The following is a 22194-nucleotide window of genomic DNA, read 5'->3' as shown; positions in this document are numbered from 1 at the left end:
CAAGGAGTTACAGCTCTGTAACCCCAGGAAAGGAAGGAAAGAAGAGGAAACTGGATTGGAGGGAGGTGTTAGACATTTTTCATTCCCCTTAATTTTAAGAGGCAAGTAGCCTTTAAATGTACTGTCTGCCTTAATAAGGAAAATTTGTGCATTATACCTACAGAAGCCTGTGCTGCCCTATCGCTAGTTCCAAAACAAAAGTTGTCCCGGGCAATATAAAACGGGAAGGGAACAACATGGTGAGGTGGGGCTTTGTGAAACCATAAACTTCTCAGTTATGTAAAGTTAGACATTCTGTTCAATGTTTGTATATTTGCTTGCTAATTGTTTGTTGTTAGTACATGTCAGAACACTAAATTAACCCTCCCTTTTCCTAATGGAATAGACAATCCTTTTTACAGCATGGTAGTATTTAGAAACAACCTATTCTTTAATGGCAGGAAGCCACTGCAATAGATTTTGATGAAGGTCATGGAAAAAAGTGATTCCCCCCTAAAAATTATGTCCACTAAGAAACTATATAAATAGTTTGGAAATTTGTTGTAGGTTTATCTGATCTCTCTACACAACCCTCTGATGGCTTCTGGGTCTGTTACACAACTTTTATTGGGTTTCTATCAGTAATGTATACACCATATTTCAAGTGGCACTTCAGATTTCATTCCTTGATAAACTACTGTGTCTAAGACTAAGTTGAATCACTTTTCCTACCTTTTTTTTTTTTTTTGGCTATGTGGCCTTTAAAAAAAAAAAAAAATCCTAACTCCTTGTTTATCTGTTAGTGTATTTCCCCCATTTCTATTTCCCATTATTTTAATCCCACACCCCACCTCTATTGTTCCTGTTCTGACTTACCTGTTCTTACTTGTATCCCCACAAATCTCTGAGCTCACACTGTGCTCTATTACTTACTTCTCTTTCAGCTAGGTCTGTTAGTCAATATGTCTCAATTCTCTTGGCAAGTTTTTCTTTTATGAAAATTGTATAGAAAAATATGACTTGCATATCTTAAGAATCTGATATAAACAAAAAGAGCAATGCTGTTAAGTTACTGTTCATAATTACAGAATTATATTTTTAAATACAGAAGTCACTTAAAATCCCTTTCACTATGAGAAGGGGATTACAATGCGAGAAATTCACATTAAAAGGCATTCTATTCAACAGATGTGTTTATTGGGTCAGCTGTGCCAGTGTTTTAATTCACATGTAATTCACGTAGACCCTGTGTCAGCAACGACTAATACTACTACTTTAACTAAGAAGTGATACACTATTTCTACTTATATGCTCTGTGATTATTTTATAGTCCTCAAATCTTGTAGTTCTTTACAGGAAAAAAAAATAATAAAGCATGGCGATAAACTGCAATTTGCCACAACACATTTCCTCCAAATCTTAGGATAAAACACAAGACATTATTTTGCACACTCTACTTTTATAGAACAACCAGGTTTGTAATTGATTTCTTTATTTTATTTGATTTATCAATATACATGGCAGCTTTCTCAAATCTCAAAGTTAAGTTCCAAAAGTATGTAATTTTAAAGGTGAAAAATCATTTTCCTTTAGATGTCATATTCCTAGAGAGCTATTAAAGTCTATTTATAAACAAAAATAATTGATAAACTAATACACTTTAGAAATCAGAATATTTTAAATTATTTTAAATGAATACAAGATATGTCTTTTTAATTAACTATCATAGTTAAATTTAATATCACAAAACAAAATGACATGTCCCCACTAACTTCTCAAGTGGGGTAAAGTCATTGGATTTTACACTTAATATAAGTTTTAAATGTGATTATTAAATGATAATATTTTATCAATTATAGGAAATATTCATTTATAGGAATTTCCTTAGGTCCATCAATCTTTTTAGGCCAAGTTTGAGCCCATGTCAACCTTCAAGTTTAGAGTCAATGCACCTAAACTGCCTAATAAGCACGTCAATTAAAGAATATGGATTTCATTGATAAAAAGGGGGAATAAACAGTGGCTAAATCACTGTTCAACTTACAAAAAAAAAAAAGCTAAAAGTAAATGAGATAGTTTCAAAGAATTATTTTTAAAAGTTTTTTTTAAATAAACACAAATGGCCAATGATGTTGGATCTAAAATTTCACAGGATAACCTTAAAAAAAAAAAAAAACCCACATAGAAATAGTAAAGTCATCACCTTATGATAAAAAAAAAAACTAAAGTTTAATAGTCATTGAAGGGGTAACAACCACTTGTAATCTACATTGAAAAGTAATTTTAATCGTAGCTAAAACAAACTAAAATCAAAGAATTCTATGAAGAAATAACAAAAATGATAAACATTTAATAACATCTAAAATGTAGATACTTAAGATCCTAAACAAAAATATTAAAGGTAAAAGGGCCTTGAAATTTCTCTCCAACAATTCATCTTATAAAATCAATTTCTAAATAGCTCATATCCTTTGCTTTGGTGTTTTGTCTGCTATTAGCTAAACATGAGTACAGTAGAAAATCACTTATGTTCTTTTCAAATGCTTGGCATTATAATGTGATCTCATATCTTTCCTCAAATTAAATTTTGCTCCACATATTCCACATGTATACAGATGAACATCCATGTGCTGTTCCAACTGTTCATTATTTGGGAATATCTGAAAGCAGACCTGGCATATAGTCTCACCAGCAGATAGATGAGAAATCATATGCCGTACATGGTCATGTTTTCTGAAGTTTCCTTGATCACAAATGGAACAGACATACCTGGCCATGCCCTTGTGCATATCATTGTGCAGTCGCAACTGACGCTCTCTTAAAAACTGCTTTCCGCATGTCTGACAGACAAACTGTTTTTCCTTGGTATGAACGGTGTAGTGTTCTCTTAAGTGACACCGCTGATAGAATCCTTTCCCACACAGATTACAAAAATGCTTCCGCCTGTGATCTCTTTCGTTTTCTTCCATGATGGCGCTCTTAAACACATCTTGGTCAAGGCAGCTAGACATATGTTCAACCACTAGGTTTTCCGTTTCAAAACGCTGGCCACAATTGGGACACCGAAAAGGACAGGCAGAATGTTTAAACAACTGCTTTTTTTGGATGCTGTTTATCTGGAAATGATTGTCCCTGAAATCGTCCAACATCTCCACGAACATATCTCTGATTTCTGACTGCTCATCAGGATTCTCTTCCATGTCCATTTTCTCCTCGGCGTTTCCTAGCCCATTCATTGTCAGATCTTGGGGCTCGCCACATCTCTGAGCGTGTTCCTGAAGCTGTCTGCCCTTGACAAGGATCTGTCCGCATTTACCGCACGCACAGATATTTTCAATGTGTTTGGCTAAGTAATGGGATGACAGGTCCTCCTCGGTTATTGTGAGTCCGCACAGCTCGCAAGAGGCGTTTTCCGTATCCTCCTGCACCGGACTGCTGTTGTTAGGGGGCCTCATGCTTTCCAAGACGCCTCTTTCTTCAGCGTTTATTGACATCCGAGGTTTTAGAGTTTTCCTACCACTTTTTTTAATACCGATGTCTTCTTCAACATAGTATCTATAAAATGGCTCTTCGGCTTCATCTTCTAATTCGTCGTTGTCAGTGGACTCGTTACAGTCTTTATCAGTAACTTTAATAATGTTAAAGTCTTTCAGTTCGTCTGTCGGAATATCTTCTGGCTCCATCTTGATAATGATTCTCTTCCTTTCGGCAGCTCTGCTCTTTTCCTCGCTGGCTAGCTCAGACTCCACCGTGCTACTTTTTCTGCTTCCAGGGGTGGATGTCGAATCCTCGGCCGCCTGGCTCGGGTCTCCTCTGTATTTGTCCGTCTGCGCAGAAAACGTTTTAGGAGAATCCTTTTCGCCAAATTCAGCTTTGATATTACTATCTTTTCCGTCTCTAAGGTCTACTATTCTGTGGTAGGATCTTGTGTTTTGGTATGAATGTCTGTTAGTACAGGTTAGCACATGCTCATCCAATAGCTTTTCACAGCTAAAGCCAAATCCACAGCTATCACAGGTAAAACTCCGTCCAAAGCGTCGAGACACACGCTCTTTCGGAGTGGACAGTTTGGACACAGAACTTTTTTTACAGACGTCAAACAGTGGTTCCGGAAAATTCCCTAACTGTAAAGACTCTTCATCAGGCTCTCTGTTGTGTGGTGTATTGACTGTTGAACTGGGCTCTGCACACCACCTACTGGCCTCACTGCCATTTCTAGCCACCGTGTCTTCATACATTCTTACCCCAAATATCATTTTGCTGTTCTGTTTGCTAGACGCAGAAGATGAACATTTTGAACTAGAACAATCTGCATCCTGTATGTCTTCTAAGCAGTCGGGAACATTGTACAGCTGTAGGTAGTTCATTGCCACTTTAAACTGCTCAAAACTGGAGGGAGCAGTCATGATTTTTCCTAAATACATAAACTGCAGAATGAGATCAAAACACTCGGCACTAATTTTCATGTTGCTGAGATTCAGTTGTGCAGTACTGTGCTGATGGTTCATGAAGAACATTCTAAAATAGGAGCTACAGGCAGCCAGAACTGCTTTGTGTGCTTGGAAGTAAATGTCATCAATTGCAATACAACAGTCACAGAGAAAACCCCATTCCCTTTGGTTGTTTAGCTGCTGAAGGACGTAGCTGCTGTGACTGGGCTTTGCCATCTTCGATTAATTAGAGACCTATGCAAGACAAAAATAGAAAAGTCAGATAAGATATCTCCAGAAAAGCACCTGAAAAGAAGAATAATTTTGATCACACTCTATGACTTGTGTGACTTTGCTATTGTAACAAAGGTATAAATAGTTTTCCGTTCACGTGTAATGAAACTCAATTAATATGTATCTGAATGCTTTTAAATTTGAAGATGAAGATAGCCATTTATTCAAGCTTCCCATTTTGATTTTAAGAAGCACAATGGGTGTGCCTGGGTGGCTCAGTAGAGTGAACATCCGACTCTTGATTTTGGCTCAGGTCATTATCTCATGGCTCGTGGGACCAAGACCCATGTTGGGCACTGCACTGACAGACAGTGCAGAGCCTGCTTGGGATTCTCTCTCTCTCTGGCCCTTCCTCGTTCCCATGCTCGTGCTCTCTGTCTCTCTCAAAATAAATTAAATAAACACTTTTTTAAAAAAAGGAAATCCAAGTTAAGGTACCAAAAGCAAAAACCATCACTTTGGTGTTCTCAAACTCTATTGGGAATAACGTCTACTAGATCTGAAAGGAAAAAGTGTAAAAGTACCTGAAGGATACAATGAAAGTAAATAAAATAGCAACTTAAACTGAAAGTTCAAAAACTAAACTGCAGAGTAATAAAACTTAGGTAATGGGTGTTAAGGAATTACTGCTCATATTTACGTGTGTTGAATGTACTTTGGTGGGGTTAAAGAGTCCCTATCTTTTAGATACACATGCTAACATATTTATAGATGACATGATATAGTCTAAAGTATGCTTGAAAACAATCCAGTGAGGTGGATGCGGGGGCTATAGGTGATACAAGACTGGCCATGTGTTGATAACTACTGAAGCTGGGACACGAGTAGAGTTTTATTTTTGAGGGTTTGAAAATTTCCATAGAAAAAATTACATTAAAAATGCTTCTTAGATTATATGGAAATGGCAACAACAGATAGGTTTGATCAATGCTTTTCTCTTGATTATTGGAGAAGCAATCATTCCTTAGAGTCAGAATATCTGTCTTATATTGCTTGGCATGCACTTTATGGTATGACAAAGCAGCGGATGCATTAGCAAAGGAGGTAGGGTGCTTAGATGGTAAATTTTTATTCATTCTTAACTGTTTTTTTTTAAAAAGTATACAAAGTAACATGTGCTCATTGCAAAAATTCAAATATATAAGAAAATAGAATAAAAGTACACCTTAGGTCACATACCTCTTCCCAGAGGTAACCTCTCCAAACACTGGATTGTGTATCTTCAGATTTGTTTGTATGTATCTACACTGAGTACCTACTATATGCCCAGGCATGCAGTTTTTGCTCTTGCTGTGTTTTTTTTTTTTTTTTTAACCTAAATGATATCATCCTATATATACCTTTCTACAACTAGTTTTCTTCACTTAACATATGGTAGAGGGGCGCCTGGGTGGCTTAGTTGGTTAAGCGGCCGACTTCAGCTCAGGTCATGATCTCACGATTCCTGGGTTCGAGCCCCGTGTCAGTCTCTGTGGGGACAGCCAGCTCAGAGCCTGGAACCTGTTTCAGATTCTGTGTTTCCCTCTCTCTCTGACCCTCCCCTGCTCACGCTCTCTCTCTCAGGAATTAAAAAATAAATAGATAAAACCCATATGGTACACTATAAATATTACTTAACAAGTATTTTTTATTTTAAAAAAATTTTTAGTGTTTATTTGAGAGACAGAGCAGGAGAGGGGGAGGGGCAGAGAGAGAAGGAGACACAGACTTTGAAGCAGGCTCCAGGCTTTGAGCTGTCAGCACAGAGCCTGATGTGGGGCTTGAACCCACAAACCAGGAGATCATGACCGGTGCTGGAGTTGGACTTAACCAACTGAGCCACCTAGGCAGCTCCCACTATAAATACTATTACTATAGCGAGTTGACCTTGGGTAAAGGAGAGGAAAACATTAAAAGTACTAGAAGCCCTATCCATTATATCATAAAACTAAAATAGGATCCAAATTTAGCCTCATTTTTTTTTTAAGTTGGGGGGGAGTGTGCACAAGCAGGGGAGAGGGGCAGAGGGAGAGAGAAAAATTTAAGAAGGCTCCAAGCTCAGTGCAGAGCCTGACAGGAGGGCTCATTCTCACTACTGTGAGATCATGACCTGAGCTGAAATCAAGAGCTGGACGCTTAATCCATAGCTTCAACTTTTAATCTGTATACATTAACTTCACTATCTTCTACTTAAAAACAAGTTCCTATTTAATCTGAGCATAAAAAGAACATTTAACAAGCTATTCAGAGAAATTAAATGTTCACTCTTCAGGCCCCAAATGCTTCTAACGCTTACAATGGTAATTAAGAGGTATTTACAGTTTATTTCCATTTGCTTTTTACTGTTCATCACAGATCATATGTGGATCGCATACCCCCTTTCCCCACTACCTAAAGACCCATCCCTCCTCCTCCTTCCTGTCCTTCCTACCTAATGACATAGAATTGCTTAGTCAGGGATACGCATCTAGTGAGTCTAGTAAAAAGAAGGGGACTGATCACGAGGACTAGAGCCTTGTTAAAATTGCAACCACTGTACCTTTTTGCAAGCCAAATCAAGCATGTCAAATAGGTACGCTGTTTCAGCCTTCTTTAAGTCTATATCCACAGCCAATGAGGAAGCATGCTCAGCATGTACCGAAATACAAAAAGCAATATGTGCACAAAGATACCCATCAATATGTTATTTATAATTTGAAATGTCTGGTAATAAGGGAGCTGAACCAAGGTAAATCTATTACCTAAAATTCACTGTCATGTGGCCTTTAAAACAATGAATGAAGACTGTAGACTGTAGACGAAAATGAGATAAGTTTCCAGGGTGGAACATCAAATAAATACACAAAGGATATGAAATTATGTAACAATAACAATTATATGAAACAAAGCCAAAGGACAAAAACCTTATTCAAAGAGTGAGAAACACACACGCAAAAATGTTGACCCCAAGCCCATTTTTTATAGGATGAGATTTTTTTTGTACAGAGGCTTTAACTTTATTGAACTCACAGCTTCTTAGACATATTTATTTTTATTTTTAAATTTAAATTCAAGTTAGTTAACATATAGTGTAGTACTGGTTTCAGGAGTAGAATTTAGCGATTCATTACTTACATTTAACACCTAGTGCTCATCCCAACAAGTGCCCTCCTTAATGCTCATCACCCATTTAGCCCAACCCTCCAGCAACCCTCAGTTTGTTCTCTATTTTTTTAATTTAAACCCAAGCTAGTTACATATAGCATAACAATAATTTCAGGAACAGAATTTAGTGACTCATAACTTATATATCACGCCCAGTGCTCATCCCAACAAGTGCCCCCCTCAATGCCCATCACCTGTATTCCACACCCCCATCAACCTTCAGTTTGTTCTCTGTAGTTAAGAGTCCTTTATGGTTTGTCTCCCTCTCTGTTTTTATCTTATTTTTGCTTCCCTTCCCCATGTTCATCTATTGTGTTTCTTAAATTCCACATATGAATGAAATCATGATAACTGTCTTCTCTGACTGACTTATTTCACTTAGTATAATACACTATAGTTCCATCCACATTGTTGCAAATGACAAGATTTCATTCTTTTTGATTGCTGAGTAACACTCCATTGTGTATACGTACCATATCTTCTTTATCCATTCATCAGTCCATGGACATTTAGGCCCTTTCCATATTTTGGCTATTGTCAATAGCACTGCTATAAACATTGGGGTTCACGTACCCCTTCGAATCAGCACTCCTGTATCCTTTGGATAAATACCTAGTAGTGCAATTGCTGGGTTCTAGGGTAGTTCTATTTTTTAATTTTTTTTTGAGGAAAAGTTCATACTGTTTTCCAGAGTGGCTGTACCATAGAATGAGATTTCTAGGTCTATAGTCATTTTGTAGGATTCATAGAGAACTTTAATGAATAATAAAGAGAAAGGGGCAGAAGGATAGAGGTTATCTCAAAAAAATTTCTCCCAATAAGAGTTGTTAAAAAATGAAAGAAACTCTTTCAGATGATAAGAAATGCCCTGCATGGAAGAGGGATGAAATCTCGATGAGGACAGCATGGTACAAGGAAAAGAACACAGGCTCTGCACCAGAGAGAGCTGAGTTCCAATCTGGCTTTGCCACCTTTAGTAACTTATTTACCCTCACTGGCTCCAAAGTTCCTGAACTATCAAAGTGGGTATAATAATATGTCAAATAACATATCACACATGAAGATACATAAAAGCAATGTGTAAAATGTATAGTTCTTGACATGTGATAACTAATGGAAGTAACACAGGCAGTGGTGGTGGTTTCATGCATATGTTAAGCATCAGGAGCTAAGTTTACACTTAGCTACATTCCACATATGTAACATACATATTCCACTATATGTAACTGGATAATCTTAAAGTTTCCTTCCAAACAGTAGTCCAATAGGAGGAAGGTCAGCAGTTAATCTGTGAAGACGTGCAGATTTTACATATCCTGTGCTTAATATAATGACATAAAGAGCTTAGGGGAGCCTAGGTGGCTCAATCGGTTAAGCGTCTAACTCTTGATTTCGACCCAGGTCAGGATCTCATGGTTTGTGGGATCGAGCCCTGCCTTGGGCTTTGCCCTGAGAGTGAGGAGCCTGCTTAGGGTTCTCTCTCTGCCCCTTTGCTGCTTGTGCTCTCTCTCTCTTAAAATAAATAAATAAACTTAAAAAAAAAAAAAAGAGCTTAAAAGTTCCAAGAACTCTTCTAATCTAAGTGGAAAGCAGTTTTATGGCCAGCAACCAAAACTGTTGCAAGCACATCAGAGGCCAATATGATAGGCGCCTCTCTAGATAAAATCAGATTCAGTTACGTTAGTAAAAATGCATCTGTGTTAACATAAACAAAACACTAGAACAAGAGCACCAACAGCATTTTAATGCACATTTGTCAATGCAACAAACATTCATGGAGTGCTCCGGGGCATCGGGCACTATACAAAGTACTGAGAGTCGGCAATAGCACAGGTATTCTGTAATCTCAAAGATACATCATTGAGGAGAATTTTGACTTTTTCTATACAAGTGACTTCATTCAATGGGTATTTGTAAAGCTCCTTCTCTGTGGAAGAAGCCATCATGCTCTGGTGGAGAGAGCAAAGGGCTCTGGGTCAGAAAGGCATGGGTTTGAATCCCACTGTCTTCACAGCCTCTCTACATTCCTACCTTCCCCTCAGAGAGCTCAAGGCCAAACAAAATTCAGGCTAAGATTACAGCTTCTATTTTTTTTTAATGTTTTATTTATTTCTGAGAGAGAGAGAGAGAGAGAGAGGCAGCAGTGTGAGCAGGGGAGGGTCAGAGAGAGAGGGAGACACAGAATCTGAAACAGGCTCCAGGCTCTGAGCTAGCTGTCAGCACAGAGCCCGATGCGGGGCTTGAACCAACGAACTGTGAAATCATGACCTGAGCCAAAGTCGGATGCTCAACCAACTGAGCCACCAAGGCGCCCCAAGACTACAGCTTCTAGGCTGACCTAGAATTGTAGTTTCATCGATATCATTATGCAAATATCCACGTTCTGAATAAAACTGACTTTAAAAAACAGAGTAACTTTAAAAAAATATTTTTAGGTTTATTTATTTATTTTGCATGCACAAGAGACAGCGTAAGTGGGGGAAGGGCAGAGAGAGAGAGGGGGAGAGAGAGAGAGAGAGGGGGAGAGAGAGAGAGAGAGAATCCCAAGCAGGCTCTGCACTGTCAGCACAGAGCCTGATGAGGGGCTCGAACCCACAAACCATGAGATAATGAGCTGGGCCAAAACCAAGAGTTGGATGCTTTACCAACTGAGCCATCCACGTGCCCCTGAAGTAGAGTAACATTTATTTATTTATTTACTTATTTACTTATTTATTTATTTATCCCCCCACTATGTAGGCTTTTTCAGGGAAGACCACTTTGTCTTCCCAGACAACAAACCCTCTACTTTGCTTTATGAGGCAGATAGCAACCCCAAACCACAGGTAGAGTAACTTTTAATAGCAACCCTTTATATACTAGTACCAATAACTTTGTTCTTATTACACCTCACTTATTACACTTCACAGCTTTGAGAAGGCCTAATAACACCAACAAAAGAGAACCCAAAAAACAGGGAAAAAAGAGGTATGGAATCTGAGGTGAAGGATCTAAATTCCCATGAATTTAGCTTTTAGCTTATTACCTATCTCTTGAGAATAATTTTTGCATTAAAATTTTAAAAACTTATTCACTTATTCTTTTAATCTTTTATGTTCATTTATTTTTGAAAGAGTGGGAGAGAGCAGGGGAGGGCCAAAGAGAGAGGGGGACAGAGGACCTCAAGCAGGCTCCGTGCTGACAGCAGAAAGACCCATGTGGGGCTTGAACTCACAAGCTGCAAAATCATGACCGGAGCCAAAGATGGATGCTTAATGGACTGAGCCACCCAGGTACCCCAATTTTTTTTTTTGAGAGAGTGAGCAAGGGAGAAGGGCAGAGGGAGGAGAGAGAGAGAGAGAGAGAGAGAGAATCTCAAGAAGGCTCCATGCTCAGCACGGAGCCCAACACGGGGCTCAATCCCATGACCCTGGGATCGTGACCTGCATCAAAATCGAGAGTCAGATGCTCAAATGAACAAGCTACCCAGGCACCCCCTTTTAAAAAATCTTTTTCGGGGCGCCTGGGTGGCTTAGTCGGTTAAGCGTCCGACTTTCACTTAGGTCATGATCTCGCGGTTCGTGGGTTCGGGCCCCGCGTCGGGCTCTGTGCTGACTGCCAGCTCAGAGCCTGGAGCCTGTTTCAGTCTGTGACTCCCTCTCTCTCTGACCCTCCCCTGCTCACGCTGTCTCTCTCTCTCTCCTAGAAATAAATAAAACATTAAAAAAAAAAAATTTAAAAAAAAAAAATAAAAAATCTTTTTCTACATTCATTTACATTAAATTTATTAATTAAAAACAATTTCATTCAAATTCCAAAATAAGTTTTCTCCTTTCAATTTTTTGATATTCTTTATAAAGCTACCAAAACTTAATTTTATATTATAGGAAAGCTTGCAAATGTTTTAAATGAAAGGATTGCTTATATTTTAGCTGTTCTTAACTCCTTAATCCCCATCGCCTATTTCACCCATTCCCCCATCTACCTCCCTTCTGGTAACCATCAGTTTGTTGTCTATAATTAAGAGTCTGTTTCTTGGTTTGTATGTGTCCTCTCTTCCCCACCCCCTTTTCTCACTTGTTTTGTTTCTTAAATTCCACATATAAATAAAATCATATGGTATTGGTCTTTCTCTGACTTATTTTGCTTAGCATTGTACTCTAGATCCATCCATGTCATTGCAAATGGCAAGATTTCATTCTTTATGGCCAGATAATGTTCCTTTGTGTATATATACCACATCATCTTTATCCACTTATCAATCAGTGGATATGTGGGCTGCCCCCATATCTTGGCTATGGTAAATAAAGCTGCTATAAACTTGGGGGTTCACGAATCATTCTGAATTAGTATTTTTATTTTGTGTGTGTAAATATCCAGTAGTGTGATTACTGGATTGTAGGACAGCTCCATTTTTAACATTTTGAGGAACATCTATATGTTTCCATGGGGGCTGCACCAGTTTGCATTCCCACCAACAGTGCAAAAGGGTTTAGCTGTTCTTGTCTTTATAACTGAATCGGTGACTGCTTTTGTGTTACTAGCTATTTCACTAGCCAGAGAAATTTATTAAAGCTAGAAGTCAAGGGCTGGGACTGAGAGCAGAGCTTCAAATGCGATCTAAAAGCCAAGAGTTCTGAGGCCAGGTGGGTATCTGTGTGCATGCAGTTTCTCCAGGAACAGAGAGAAGTTGGGTGATGCAACACATTTTACACTGGATTTTCAAAGTTTTAGTTTGAAAGTTTCATCTCAAATTCAAAAACAGCCACAAAGCACATTAAGCACATCAATGTAGATATTCACGGATTTTTAGAGTCTAGAGAGTTCTAAATCTGGTCCAACATTCTTATTGCATAGAACAGCAAAGATCTAGGACTGTTAAACAGTGTATCAAGAGGACAGTTACCTGGTAAAGGAGGTATGAGGATTAGGATTAGAGAGAACGAGGACTCCTGGCCTCGCAGATGGGTACAAACCACTTGTAAAGGGCACTGGGTAAAGTACGCTTCTGCAAAGAACGCTGGGCAAGGGCTGGGCATGAGTCTGTACAGGACTTACCGGCCGGTGCTCTGGCACAAGTGACTACCCACATCTGAACTCTATCTGTAATGTTGTTTTATCTGTATATGTGCATCAAGTTTTACCCAGTAGACGTGTTCCCTAAATTATACTGTGTAAGCTATTTCAGTGCATTTCTCACTGACACAGTAAGGTATCAGAAATACTTTTCCTTCATCACTAAATCTCTTAAATTGGAAAAAAACAGCTTTGCTGAAAGTTTCTTTTGCTTCTGCCTTAGTCAAATGATAATTGAAGAACCGATAAATAAGCATATAAAGTGAATGAAGGGGCACCTGGGTGGCTCAGTCGGTTAAATGTCCGACTCTTGATTTCGGCTCAGGTCATGATCTCAATCTTGTGAGATTGAGTCCCACATTGAGCTCCACACTGGGCGTGGAGCCTGCTTAAGATTCTCTCCATCTGCTTCTTCCTCACTCTTGCTCACTCCTGCTCTCTCGCTCTCTCAAAAAAAAATTACTTAAAAAAATAAAGTGAATGAAGAAGTCACTTACAGTAATTTTGGACTGATTCCTTCTGTAAAGCGAATCATCTTTTTGTAATGTGTGCCACAGGCCAAGGAGACCTCCCCGGGGACAGCTTGCATCGCTCAGTGAGGATCTGTAGCAGAGTCTAGCATCAGACTCTCAATTCCGTGCCCCTATCTCTCAACCACTAACAATGACCTCTGGATCTCAAAGGTCATTTAGGTATATACATTCATTTCCTCATACCTATTTCTGTGTCTTATATGATTGGATATATGTATAGGGATTTACTTTGAGGGTTACAGGCTATCCTTTAAAAATCCTGAAATGAGGGGTCCCTGGGTGGCTCAGTCGGTTGAGCATCCCAGTTCAGTTCACGTCCTGATCTCACAGTCTGTGAGTTTGAGCCCTGCATCAGGTTCTGTGCTGACAGCTCGGAGCCTGGAGCCTGCTTCAGATTCTGTGTATCCCACTCTCTCAAATATAAATTAACATTTAAAAAAATGTTTTTTAAATCCTGAAATGAAATGAAAGGGTTCTCTCATGTTAATAAAACTATCAGAGTGTATTGAGCATCTAACAATATTCCTAACACTGCATAAAGCATTGAAGTAGAGGGTGGAAAAGGGTGGTCAACATAGAACTCATTATATATGAGGGATTAAATTTTAAACCAAGAAACCATTTGAGAATAACAAATCAAATTGAATAAAGTTCAGCAGGAGTTAGAGGGGGGAGAAAAAAGCATGATTGTACTAAAACAGTCAGCGTTAGGAAGGATGGAGGATTTAAGCAAAGTCTTGATGAATGAGTACAACAGAGAAAAATAGAAAATAAGATGAAAGGCATTTCAGGTATCTGCACAAGGGAGACGAATACACAGCAGCATACACAAAAGCATGAAAACGTAATGAGAGGGAAAATAGATACACTTTACCAAACTCATAAATGGAGGTTGTGAAGATAGAGTGAACCACAACTGTTAACACAGAAATGACAGGAAGAGCCAACATTTGTTAAGCCTTACTATCCACGGTCAGGCTCGAGTCTAAGCGTGTGTGTGTGTGTGTGTGTGTGTGTGTGTGTGTGCACACTGGTACACAATGTTTTATAAGTTCTGTAAGGTCACAGAGGACCTGGTGGGATTAGGACACAAGCAATATAGCTCGAGCCCGAGATCATGGCCTTTGTCATTATGCCACCTATAAAAAATAAGGTCGCCCTGGTGAAATTCTTTCTTGGAATACCATTTTCCAGGATATAGAGTTCAGTCTCTAAATTTAAACTTGATGAAGTTCTTTAGGTTTTCTTGAAATTTCCAGGAGGAACCAGTTTTGTAGATGAAAAGTTTTACTTCAAGGCACTTAAATGACAGACACGATCAAGTTTAGAAGATTTTATTCACTTTTTAGAACAGGCATTCTGGCTGGTTATTAGACTGTAAATTCAGTACTTAGCACAAGAAGTTCTGAAATTATAATTGGGTTATGTTCTAAAACTTTATTTTTAAGTTAGTTATTTAGAACTTCAAACACATATTCCCATAGAAACAATGCTATAAATGGTGAGTCAGTTCTACGCTCACACCCTAAAATCTTTTAAAACCCTAATGGTGCTTTACATTAGTCCCAACACTGCTAGAGCATGACTTCTATCCTTTACACTCACTGGGGTACCATATAGCAATGCCCACTACACTGAGCTCGAAAGGCTCAGGATGAGACTTCAAGGCCTTCGTGCTCCCTGTGCCCAGCACACATGTCCCACAGACGTGGCACTTAATGTACACTTGGTAAATGAAAGTATCAAATAAGAGCCCAGAAAGCAGGCACCAATAGGTTTGGATACCAACTCTAGCACTTATTCAGCTATGAGGAAACATCCTTAGCTCTCTAAACCTGCTTTTCCCATCTATAAAATAGGGATAATCATACTCCTCATAGGATTCACATAAATTAGAGACCAAGGGCACCTGGGTGGCTTCAGTCAGTTAAGCGACTGACTTTGGCCTGCGTCATGACCTGATGGTCCATGAGTTTGAGCCCCACGTCGGGATCTGTGCTGACAGCTCGGGGCCTGGAGCCTGCTTCAGATTCTGTGTCTCCCTCTCTCTCTCTCTGTTCTTCCCCCCACTCACGCTCTGTCTCTCTCAAAAAAAAAAAAAACTTTAAAAATTAAAAAACAATAGGTACGCCTGGGTGGCTCAGTCGACTGAGCATCCGACTTCGGTTCAGGTTATGATCTCACTGTTCCTGAGTTCGAGCCCTGCATAGGGCTCTGTGCTGACAGCTCAAAGCCTGGAGCCTGGTTCAGATTCTGCGTCTCCCTCTCTGTCTCTGCCCTTCCCCTGCTCATGTTCTGTCTCTTGTGTGAAAATGAATAAACATTAAAAAATTAAAAAATAAAAATTTAAAAAAATAAGAGATGACAATCTCTTCCTGTCTTTTCAGTCAAGCATAATACAATTTTTCTTAAATATTAATATCATTGTGAACATACGTCATAGAATTTTACAAAGTGATCAAGTTCAACCCAGTGCTTTCCACATGAGAAAACAAACTGAGGCCCTAAGAGGTTAAGAGACATGCTCAAGGTCACCTCCAGCTGTAATGGCTGAGAGCAAAGGCCCTGATCTCCTCAGTCCTGGTCTAGGGCTTTTCCTGCGGGTCTGCACCCCCCGAGTGCAACACCAACGGCCTGCCCGCCCCATGCTCTGTGGCAGTTGTGTTTTGCTAAAATACAGGCGCTGTTCAAACTGGCAAAGGTTGTTTGCACCTACACAAAAGGGCCTCAAACTGTTGTGCTTTCAGAGGCTGTGATTTGTTGGCTGGTTAGTAGTCTGTCTTGCTTGTCAAGCCAATATCTATCACTTCTAAAAGGGGTGCTGATCTCCTGCTGCCCACCATTTTCAATCTGTTATGGGTTAAGAAATTACACAAAAACTCATTGAAACTGAGTCTCCAGAGTTTAATTTTCTGAGAGGACCTAGGGAAGAGTTCTGTAAGATAAGGTTTTAATTCCTGCACTTTGTTTCATCTATTTTATTTTTTAATGTTTTTGTTTATTTTTGAAAGAGAGAGAGAGACAGAGTGTGAGTAGGGGAGGGGCAGAGAGCGAGGGAGACACAGAATCCAAAGCAGCCTCCAGGCTCTGAGCTGTCAGCCCAGAGCCTGACGTGGAGCTAGAACTCAAACTGTGAGATCATGACCTGATTTTTCATCTATTTTAATTGCTGCTGGCAACAAATTGCCTTACTCTTGCTTCTGGCCAGGGCACTGGATAATGAGGTAGCCGACCATGTAAGTTCTGAATAAGTGAGTTGTTCCTAGGTCTAGGAAATAAATTTGTCCACAGAAAACAAAGGGAACATATGGCTTCTGGAATATTTCTCTCTCCCTCCAGAAGCAGAAGAGGAAAAGTATTTACTCCAGGTCATCTCTACATTTTGATCCATTCATCTTAAAGAGGCAACATGGCATCTTCCAACCACTAGAGGGCACTGTGTGAACAGTAGGCTTCTCAGCAAGAAGCAGCTTTACCAGGAAGTCACTTTTTGCACGTGGCATTGGTATTCTTGGTAATCTTAGGGTTCATTCTTTGGAACTTATATTTGTACCGCTGTGAGACTTTGGGACTCACCTAAACTGCTCCTCCCCCCTGTATTCTCTGTCTCGGCTGGTACTGCCATGCACCAATCACCCAGGCTATTTGCGAGCTGCCTGGGACTTCTCCCACCCTTAATAGTTAACTATTGAGTCTCACCAGTTTTCTAAGTAGTTCTCAAATCTGCCTCTCCAGTCCATTACCACCTTCCCTGCCCTCCTGAGGTCTCTATAATCACTCCTGAGTTATTACAACAAACAATTCGTAAAGAACATAAATCATACCATCTATGCTCCCTTCACATATCCTCAGGCTGAAAAGTAAGAACTCCTTACCAAAGCATACTAAGCCGTCCATGCCCACCCGTCTAGTCTTCTGTTTGGCTACTTTTTCCTTCAAACTCCATTCTCAAGCAGCATAAAACTGCTTGTCCCCCCACTCCCCTTTGCTTAATGTATTTCTTACCTCCATTTTAACTCATGCTGATTGATTGCTTCTTCTGGCTGAACCTCCCACATACCTAACAATCAGTTTATCACCTCCTCCAGAAAGCCTTCTGTAACACCTCCCTCTCCCACTATTTTAGGTTTTGATATTACTCTGTGTCATCTCCTTATTTTGCACTTATTATGCTATATTTTAATCACCAGAACAGCAACATAAATTGGATGTTAAAAAGCACAGACTAACCAGATTGCCCGGGTTCAAATTCTGGCTCTGCCACTTACTAGGTGTGTGACCTTGAATAGGTCGCATAAGCAATCTGCACCTCAATTCTCTCATCTGAGAATGGGGATGATAATATTTCCTAGTGTTTAGAGTTGTCATGAGGCTGTGGCTGTCACAGAGTAAATGCTAAATAAGAACTGGCTACCCCAGTTAGCTGTGTGTCAGTCAGAAGGTCTCCCCACTAGATTAGGAGCAACCTAAAGACAAGGCCCTTAACCTGTTTCCGTGCAACATAGTAAGTATTTGGTAAACGCTGCTGAAAGAGCAGCAGGGAGGCAGTTCTAGGACACGGGGAAGTCCAGACTTCTGCCCCCTACAGATCCACACATCTTTTTAAATGACACTGTCTCGAATTTTTCCAATTATAGCCCCGTTTTTCTTGTTTAATTCTAAACAAAACCCTGCAAACTCTTATCCAATTAAAGGTCAATGAAATGAAACAAATTAAAAAAAAGTATCAAAAAATGTGTTCATTCTAAGAAGCTTAACTCCATTTTTAAGCCTTAAGTCTATTTAAACTTTAAGATTCCCCTTCATCCCAAAGGACCTCCCATACCAAAAGCCTTCATGCTTTCATATATGTGATTCCCTTTCCTTAGAACCTTTTTGATGTCCAGTCACTCTTTGGGGGAATTTTTTCCAGACCCCATGATAATGCATAATGCAGATGCCCTTCGTCTCTTCCAAAACAGCCCCTACCTACAACTAGGTAGGGTCCACCACCACACTCTTGGCAGAGATTATAATTCTATAATTTTGCTTTGCTGTAAGCTCGAGATCAGGGTGTTGTCTTTGTCATCACTGTACCCCCTGAGCCCTAACAATTGCCTGACATTTCATTAATATTTGATCAGTTTTGACTGAATAAATGTTGAAGTAGGTAAGTTTTATTTTGCTTATCAATTTGTTGTTAGTAATCTCTACAATCACCGTGGGGCTCAAACTCACAACCTGGAGCTCAAGAGCCACGTGCTCCAGGAACTGAGCCAGCCAGGTGCCTAATTTTTTGTATTATTTCCATCATGGCAGCTTTTATATAGTAGTCAAAAATTTACAAAGCAATTTCCCATACATTATACAACTGATTTTCACAACAATCCTGAGCTGGGTATTTTTATTATCCTCATTTTGTGAATGTTAATGGTTGATACTCAAGCGCTCATCTTTTAAGTAGAATGTGAGACTCAAATTCTGCAGTCTTGATTCAGGGCCCTAAGTTTCAGCTTTTATAAACCAGACAACACTCTTCACGGCAATGACTATTAACTGCAGCGTCCCTTTAGAACATCCTAAGTCTCCCAGTGACCCACTCTCACATAGCCCCATGTTGCAGGCAGAATGCCATGCCCCTTCCGCATCTCCACTTCCACCTGCTGACTCCCACTCCCCATCAGAGCAAGCCCTTCCCTAATACTAAAGCTGTAAAGTGGGGATGGAGCTCTTCAGTTATCTCTAAAAAGGATTATGTGTATCTCACATAGACAACAAATGGAAAATCTAGTTGGCGATTTAATGCTTTAATTTTCCAATTTTATTTTGAAAACGATTTTTTGAATGCTTATTTATTTATTTAGAGAGTGCAAGTGTGCTCGCCTGAGTGTGAGTGGGGGAGAGGAAGAGGGAGGGGGAGAGAGAGAATCCCAAGTTGGCTTGCACTGTCAGCACAGAGCCCAATGCAGGGCTCATTCTCATGAACTGTGCAATCATGACCTGAGCCAAAATCAAGAATCTGACGCTTAACAGACTGAGCCACGCAGGTGCTCCTGAAAATGATTTTAAAATCAAAGCAGAGTAGTGTCCTTGACACTATCAAATAACCAATGGTAGGATTAAACTTCTATGTACTACTTTGGGGCTTTCAGAACACTACCAACTACTTCACACACATTCTTCTTGAATATGCCAGGCTAAGTCATAAATGGTTCTGTACTTTGACTAAGATCTCTTGTAGTTACCACACAAGCCACAGATATAAGTTAGAAATCTGTATTAAACATGTACCCTCTCCTTCCATGCCAGATCTAAAAACTGTACAGTCAGGAATCCCCTTCTTTGTTCTAAGTCTCTTTCCTTGCTGTCAGGCATGCTACCTCCAGGTACTATTTGAGAGGAACCCCTCACGCCGTATCCACACAAGTACACTTTGGCAGTGTCCTTCATGGCAAGTACAGCCACTCAACTACAAAACTATGACACTGCCTACAGATATAAGGCTTTTTTTTTTTTTAATGAGTTTGGCTGGTATAAATCAATGCACTAGAAGCTGGACATCAACATTAGCATGAAAAAAAAGTGTGAGAACTAGCCTACCACAGTACAGTAAGTACTTCATAAGGACAAACCTAAAATAGCAGCCCTGTTATATTTAAATGCTCACGTCTGTTACTTGATCATAGAATTTTAAACCAGTGCAATGCAAAACATTCCCTTTTTCTCCACCTGGCCAATTCTCACCAACCTGAGTACTGACTAGAGAACATAAGGCCATGAATCATCACAGGCACACTTAGGCAGGGTGAAGCACACACAACAGCACAGTTATGATCAGATGTTGCCTTCTCTTGTTTTAAACAAGTAATTGACTGTTAACAGTGATTGTCTCTGGGGAGTGGGAATCAAAATGATTTTCATTTTTGTATTTTATGTACTTTACTATTGGCTGAATTTTTACAAAGAGCATGGGTTTTATAATAAGTATTTCCATTTTGAGAAAAAAATAGGCACGGATCACTTTTAATTTGGTTCACATAAAAGTATTTAAGAATAACAACGTCAAAATGTCAGGGTAAAATATATTAGCACAAGAAAAAACAACAAGAGGAAACATCCTATACAGACCAAAGAGACCTCTCAAGCAGACATTTTTCAAATATACCTCCATTTTTTTAGAAGACACTAGATTATAGCTTAAAAATAAAAGTCTAAGGACACTTTTCTGCATTTGTATCCCACAAAGTTTCCTCCCCCTTGGCCCAGAAGGTTAATAGGAAAGGCTTAGCACTTTCCTGGCTGGAGGAGGAGAGGCACTTCTTTTCTCTTGCACATTAGGATATGAAACGCTGCTGCAAGGAACACAGAGACACTCTGAAAAAGCTCTATGAACTTATCATCCCCAGAGCCTGGCAAAAAGAAGAGAATAAGGAAACAGTACAAAAATCTAGCTGTTAATGTGAAATCAAAACACAAGGTCAAGTGCAAGTGGCTGAGACTGTGTTCATGCCCTGCTGAGGTCCTGGTTAAATATGGTTTCTTTTTTCTCTGACAATGATGCACCAGGGCTCCCCCACTACTTCCCCAAAATAGGCCATCACATTGGGAGTGGGAAGAACAAAAAGGCTTCAGGGAAGGCTACTCAACCTGAGTTATTCTATACTGTGAATATTTGGTCATAATAAAGAAATCTCCTAAAATGAATAGAAGATGTTAAGTAAAGGCTCTACAGCAGACTGTCTTTATTCATCTTTGAAAATAGTTTCACATCCATTATGCTTCAATTTTCTCTGAGATGAGGAAGCTCCTACCTAGCTCCCAAAGCCATTCAGTTATTACTGAGACTTTATCAGACATCCAGCAAGCTAATCAAAAGTTTTGAGGTTGGAATGGCCAGCTATCATTCAACCTTCATCTTTTTGCATCCCAGTTCTCCCCATCATATCCACTTGCACTGACAAAATTTCATAGAACCTAATTTCTTCGTTTCTAAGGAGAAGGTGGTAATCCCTTTGAAGTTAACATGAGAACAGCATCCTTCACCAATTCTGGTCCAGACTGCCTTGAACTTCAACTCAGAATCTGATTCTAAGTCGCTTCAAAAAGCCTGGAACCAGTCCTTGGGTTCGAGAAAATTGTTCCTGTGATCCTTTTCCTGCCTTGAGACAAGCTGTATGGAAATATACTTAGGCCAATGGAGAATCTGCGCGTACCTACCACGTGAAGCTCGATTTAGGAGTGTTATTACACACATACAAATGTCTCACTGTCCCCAGAAAGCAACAAGGACTTCTATCAACCGACACTCCCAATTTGGAAAAGGTCATGTCAACCTTTCAAATCATACAGACGCATTGCTTAGGTTAAAAAAAAAAAAAAGGGAAACTGACAAGGGTGGCTGAGCTCAGACGCAAGCCTACATATTTTAGTGGTAACGACTCCCCGATCTACACCCAACACATTTACCGAACACTAACAGAACTTGTAGCAAGCGCCCACCACTGGAATTGAAAGCACTTTCTTCCCAAGAAACACATCATTTCCACTAAAAACTCCCAAGCCCGAGACCCACTACTTTTTTACTGAACAAAAACCGTGTGTGACGGCAAGTGGGGGTGGAAAAGAGCGTGGCAAGAATTTGCACGGCTCTTACGCCTCCTCCCTCGGAGCGCGCCCAAGTCTGCGGCCTCGGGCTCCGGGACACTTCCCCTCCCACCCGCCGAGAAGCCGCAGCTGTAAGTTGAGAGAAGCGGGCTCTGGGCACGTCAATCAACCGGGTCCTCCCGCCTCCCGTCTACACC

General features: G+C 39.9%; 1 protein-coding gene across 2 annotated transcripts in view; it reads right to left on the bottom strand.

The window, feature by feature from the left end:
• ZBTB1 (zinc finger and BTB domain containing 1) overlaps positions 1 to 22194 on the bottom strand; it is a 29075-nt gene that overhangs the window by 6162 nt on the left and 719 nt on the right. The window contains exon 2 of one of the 2 annotated variants that reach the window (XM_039242130.1): positions 2749 to 4664. In XM_039242130.1, coding sequence (XP_039098061.1) covers positions 2749 to 4646 — 1898 coding nt within the window. In that variant the 5' untranslated portion in view covers positions 4647 to 4664. Of the gene's footprint in view, positions 1 to 1286; positions 4665 to 22194 lie in introns of those variants that run through there. The other variant, XM_039242129.1, reaches the window with a different exon arrangement.

The sequence above is a fragment of the Hyaena hyaena genome, unplaced genomic scaffold (genome assembly GCF_003009895.1).
Source record: "Hyaena hyaena isolate Hyena2069 unplaced genomic scaffold, ASM300989v1 scaffold_208, whole genome shotgun sequence".
Taxonomy (NCBI): Eukaryota; Metazoa; Chordata; class Mammalia; order Carnivora; family Hyaenidae; genus Hyaena; species Hyaena hyaena.
The sequence above is the reverse complement of the archived record's forward strand: the minus strand, read 5'-3'. Positions and strand labels throughout refer to the sequence as shown.